The 6,000-nt window shown below is 44.4% G+C and overlaps 1 protein-coding gene across 1 annotated transcript in view; it reads right to left on the bottom strand.

Moving 5' to 3' along the window:
- The window catches only part of LOC117763250 (cat eye syndrome critical region protein 2 homolog), a 35,008-nt gene extending 29,540 nt beyond the window's left edge, over positions 1–5,468 (bottom strand). Inside the window, 1 exon segment of the mRNA XM_034588211.1 lies at positions 5,212–5,468. Within this exon segment, the coding sequence (XP_034444102.1) occupies positions 5,212–5,331 (120 nt within the window). The 5' untranslated portion in view covers positions 5,332–5,468.
- Between the last annotated feature and the right edge of the window lie 532 nt (positions 5,469–6,000).

Below are 6,000 nucleotides of genomic sequence, written 5' to 3' on the forward strand. Positions count from 1 at the left end.
CAAACAGGGGAGTGAATCAGCTGCAAATCAGGTACAACCTGAACACACCCACACATGGTCGACTCAGGTAACATGAATGAAAACATCGGTGAGGGTTGATCAACGGTTTGCCGGGAGGGAGGTCGTCAAAAGTTCAGGTGTTACAGAGAAAAAGAGATACATAAAAAAGTTGGTACCATAGAGACTATGGTTAGAAAGAAAAATGTATAAATGAAACAGCAGAAGTGGCAACAGAAGCCAGTTTGCACCTTTAAAATTCATCTCTGCACATCCAGTCTTTGTGGTATGTATATAGATCTTCTGTAGTGGATATGATCTATGACTATAAACATCAAGTGTGTTTGATCTGGGTGGAATCAACTCCGGCGCGTGGGAGCAGCAGGTGCCATTCCTCTCACACCAGGGCGGCAATGACCCCCTGCCAAATGTGACAGAGTCTTCTAAGACACGACTTAAACCAGATCTGCAGTAAAAGAACAGCTTCTCTAACCCATATGGGCCACGACTTTCAAAGTATAAATGGATCAATGTGTTACAGCCGGAAGACGGGATCATGGGGCTTTCACACAAACATCTGCACCATGACAAACTCAAAGTGCCGTGTTAGTAATCTGCAGAGAAAAACATTAAATATACATGACAGGTCCAGTTTCAATGCTTTGAAATTTGCTGTATTGATAATGTACATAATCGAGGGGCAAAGTAGACGACGACAAGCCAATGATGAAGATACAAGGAATAAAAAGGCATGACAATGTGCCAAGCAGGCTGCCCGCAGAGCACAGAGTGGGAAGATGACAGGGGAAAAGGTCCCTGCCATGAGGAGCCATGTCTGGTGACAGAGGGCACATCATTGAGGATCCAGAATCAGAGGTCTACAGTGTCCGTTAGCTGCGGGATTTCAGGCATCATTTCACAGATACATAGCCAAGAAATCAAGCATACGCCACAGGGACAAAAAGCGAGGCATGGGGGGGAGCGACTATGTCGACCTTGGGCCTTCTTCTTGTAGATCACACTTTGCGCTTTCATACTAATGTCCTCTCACTTCCTCACTCTCCATCTCTAGGACATTTTCTCCACTTCCCCTCTTTCCCCTTCCCTCCCACTCATTCTTTCTTTCTTTCCTCTCCATCTCACCCACACAGCTCCCTGCTTGCAGTGTGAGGAAAGTGGAAACCAGCGACAGTGAAGTGTATCAGCACAGGAACAATGTGCAGGGGGCTGTTTTGTAAGACCAGCCAAGGAGAGTGGGGGGGAGACGCCATTATCACTGACCAGCACCGTAGAAAGAAGAGAGCTGCCCCGAAACAGTACCACAGCAGCCTTGTTGGACTGGATCAGTGAGTTTCAACATCCACCCTGGTTGTGGTTTCATAGGGTGTAAAAAATTTGTGATCTGAAATTTAATTACTTTAATTACAAAAGTCTCCATAATGGGGATAAGAAGAAGGCGTTTCAGTGAACCAATTACAGACAGTCAGTCGGGAGCATCAGCCATCCTGAGTTATCTTCCCTGAAATCCCTCTTACCTAACCAACAAGATCCGAGTTCCACAACCAAACTAATGCTGTGCAGGTATGTGTCCCACACCCTTCTTATGAATCTCCCTGACACCAGAGGGAAAAACTAGGCAAGGTAACACACAGAAGTACTGATGTGCAGAGTTGGTTGAGGCCCTCAGAGGCCACAACCGGTATAACATAGGGGCCAGGTTGAAAAGCCTGATACAAGTCAGCAGCAACCAACATAAGACACTGTGTCTACAAGGTAGGACTGATAACATGTCAAAGACTGTTGACACTAAAGCCCAGACCAGAGTGAAATCACTCGACGCCACCCACTCCGTCTTGAGCACTGACGGCCTCTTCCTGCCCCCGTTCCAAACCCCTGATTCTTGAGTAATTTAACCTGAATATCCACAGATACAATATAACTGTAGCCGACCAACACAACCCAAACATTCTCACACCGCTTAAACATCTTGTATGAGGAAGAAAAAATAATTGAATCAAATTTCAATTATTTTCTGATGTCGAAACTATACTGACAAGACTAGAGAAGGCAAGATAAAAAAGGTAGAGAGATATGAGTCAGCCTAAGTGCAACACTTGTGGGAAGTGCCCAGGCCAGCCTGTCCTGTTGCTGGTATGTGGCATTAAGCAAAACAAACATGTCTGCGTATCTATTCCTCTTACTTCTACAACACAAGAGAGTAAAGATCATGGATCCAAATGTTGGGATAAAAACCGTCACCGAGCACTGTTACACATCACTGTGATACCAGAAACAACAGTTTGAAAGAGCACGACAACAACAATGAGACTAATAGGACAGGACAGTGTCAGCTGATTCCTTTTTACATGTTAAGTTAGTGTCTAAGGCAGACAAGAGGGGACTTATAAAGCTCTTGTCAGGCAGTTGAGTCCAACTCGAGTCTGGAAGATGAGTCCCGTCCTGGAGGGTCAGTCACCATAAACACACAGGAGACCACTACAAAGCCGACTTCTACAAAGAAAGGACCCACGTGCTCCACAAATGCTGGACTAAGTGTGTAAATGTCGGAGGGGACGATGTTAACAAAAGCTGCACCCGGGTTAAAAATGACTCCTTCTACCGTAGGCCATGAAATGATCCATCAACCTTTGTACATTGTTTTATCCCAAGTGTAGCTAGTAGTGTGAAGAAGCTCTGCGCTTAGTATCTGAAACAACAAAGTCTGATTGACACCTTGTTTTTATTCTTCATAACAATGGCATCTGACCAAAAGCCTGCTTCAAACCATAAACTGATAGGTGCACACGGGTGTGAAAGCAGAACTCAAAGCACGGTACATGTGTTTTGATGATAAAAAAAAAGATGGGCTTTTATCATGAAAAGATGGAAGGAGTATAACCAAAACCAGGATTGACTTCTGAACCACAGAGAGGTCAGACATGTCGGACTCCCTCTTTAAATGCGTATGTTTTTTTTCTGAATTACAATCTACCAACTGGTTTGAAGTACTTTCTTGTTTCAAACACTGGAGAGCCACTCATCACGTAGGTCGGACACGTTTTGTAATCCTGACAACATGCGCTTTAGTTTGTGACAATTTGTTAATGGCGTGTATACAAATTCAAACCCATTCGTGAGCGAAAAACACTAGTTTGCTTATTCGTCACATCCTTTGGAAATGATCCATGATAACTTGTGTCTAATATGACGCCAACTCCTGTTTTGAGTTATCAAACACAATGTACAGGCTTAAAATTTGTTGTTTCTTTACATGTGATCAGTTATGATGGATTCTAACATCAACATGGTCCCTTTAAAAGCCCTCGGGAAGTGAGAATCAGACCCTAGAAACACATTTTGAGTCTACTATCACAAAATAGGAAACAGGACTGACATATACAAATTGAATAACAAACCATCAACCATCCCATGTCCCAGCGGGCTTATAAATATAATTCAGTAATTTGAACAGGGTGCTAACACCACAAATATGTGGCGGGACAAGATTAACTCTATATTTAGTTTCACCGTTTCGTATTAAAGTGGATCGACATCAATCAAAGACCTAAAGCCTACGGTTTCTTGTCGTGTTTGCTATCTAACCATTATTATCACTGCAGCTGCAGATAATGACAGAGAACCGGAGGAGTTATGACCTTGAACACTTGTGCGTCTGATTAGGATGTCCAAGCTCAAGATAATAACTATATCAATCTCAATATTTCCTCTAAATCCATTTGAAGGGGTGTATCCACACATGTGATGTGCTTAGTGATGCGGTTAAAGACGAATATATCATCGAACCTCGTATATTAAAAAAAAAGCTAAACGGCTCAAACAACACACGAGAAACGTTTTTTTTTTTAAGTAAAACCAGGCAAAAATACGTGTTTTACGTTAATCCAACCAGGAGAAAAGCAGCAGTTCACAACCCCTCAACTTCCATGTAAACTATAAGCGCAACGCGATCCCCCCCCCCATCTGCCCTCCACCTCGTTCAATAACAAAGCGATGCCTGAGCGTGTGTTTCTCTCGCTGGAAGGAAGGGGGTGGGGATGAGTGATGGAGGCTGTTGATGCGTGGTGTTGACCTTACCAATTTCTTTAAAGTGCAATCATTCTTCGAAGGATTGAACAAATCTCCATTAACGCTGATGTAACACGGGGGGTATATGTATATGGGAATTAACAGCTCTGTAAACTAAGAATAGATCGAGAAGAGCCAAGAGGAGGAGGGGTGGGGTGGGGGGGTCGAGCGATAAAGTTGAATTGTGAGATCGCGCTGTAGTAATTTGCGTATATTCAGATGTTAGAATGAAGCGCAGGTGCGTGGTTGTGCATCTTTCACTCCTCGTAGAGAACAGATATGAGAAACTATCGTTTAAAGCATCACTTCGTGCAGGGAAATGGGAGTTGGGCGAGCAAACAATGCCCGAACAGCATCTGCGTCCCTATGGCTACCCCCGAGCCAGATGGCTGGCAACTCCAAGACAATAAACTCGAGCCTCACGCCATGAACTTAACTTTATCCGATAGAGGATATATACATATATTTAAAAAACTGCAGTAGTGTAGTGTATTCAGTAGGAGCAGGCAATTCAAGTCAACGTGCGACTTTTGCCGACGCACAAACACATTTGTGCGGTGGCACGATTGTGATCGGTTTAAGATGACGATCAAGTTTCGCTTCTTCACATCCCTTCCCCTCCTCGAGTCTCACGTTATCTCAATCATGTCTTATTTTTAAAAAGGACCAGAAGTTTGGGGGGTCGCTCCTCGACACAAGCATGAGGCTCGAATGAAAACAAACGAAGGGCACATGGTTGTATCGAACGGACAGCTCTATCTAAAAAAAGTTACCCAACACCAGAGCCGCATTACAACACAACACGCAGCGTGAGCACACACTTTGGACCACAACTAGACAACGAAGTTAATGTTTTATTCACCCCCGATGTTGACATTTGCAAACTTCGACGCGCCCGGCAGTTAGCCCCGTGAACGCTAGCTCACCGCGGGGCTAACGAACCCCGCTAGCTCGTTATCTAACAGGATCGCCTTAGGAACGTGAACCGCAGGAGAAGTTCGCGGAACGCCGCTAAGCTGGTTAACCAAACAGGACGTGAGGAAGATAAAAAACCTGACACAAACAACTTCTCATTTCCGCCATTGAACACATTGGCGCGGCTGAAAGTGGCGCACGAGCGCAGTTTACCTCTATTTCGAAGTCGGGCAGGTTGAACGCGGTCCTGAACAGCGAGCAGAAGTGCGCTATGGCGGGGACTTCCCACCAGGACTGGACCTCCTCCACGGACACGGTACATCCCCGGGACATGTTTGGACCGGCGGTTTAGCGGGACGTGTGTTTCTCACATTAGAAAGTAGTTTCCTCGGCGGTTTATGGCGTCTCCGTAACATTACAGACACAACAACACTCGCTGCGGCCGTCGGCGACCATCGCGACCCGGGGAGCGCGTCAATCTGTTTCTATGAGTATCACCGGGGCTGAGCAGATGGGGAGGAGCGTACCACCGCGCGGCGACCAGGGGGGGGGGGGGACGGGTTACTCAACTATATATATATATTCAACTACACACGAGCGTGAATATGTTTACAAATCCCATCATGTGTATCTATTATGATAATTAACCTAAATTACTAAACAAATTATACAACTGGACTCGTCTGTTTATTGCAATAACAACAGTCTCTAGTTGGCTGTTCCCCCGCCGGGTTCATAGTGTAGCGGCCGTTTAAAGGGAACAAATGAAAAGGCTGAACCACCACTAACTGTTAAAACAAGTCAGGTAACTTGTTTTTTTTCCCAGTTTGATTCATATTAAATTTCATTATTTGGCATGAAATAATAAATAAATAAATAAAATAAATAGTTGTTTTTTCTCCACTTTATAAAAAATAAATGTAATCTTTATTTAATCAGTCACATTTAGAAGAGGCCTGGGAACAAGAAACATTCACAATCAGCAACACAGAATTAAACACG

The sequence above is a fragment of the Hippoglossus hippoglossus genome, chromosome 6 (assembly GCF_009819705.1).
Source record: "Hippoglossus hippoglossus isolate fHipHip1 chromosome 6, fHipHip1.pri, whole genome shotgun sequence".
In the NCBI taxonomy this organism is placed as follows: domain Eukaryota; kingdom Metazoa; phylum Chordata; class Actinopteri; order Pleuronectiformes; family Pleuronectidae; genus Hippoglossus; species Hippoglossus hippoglossus.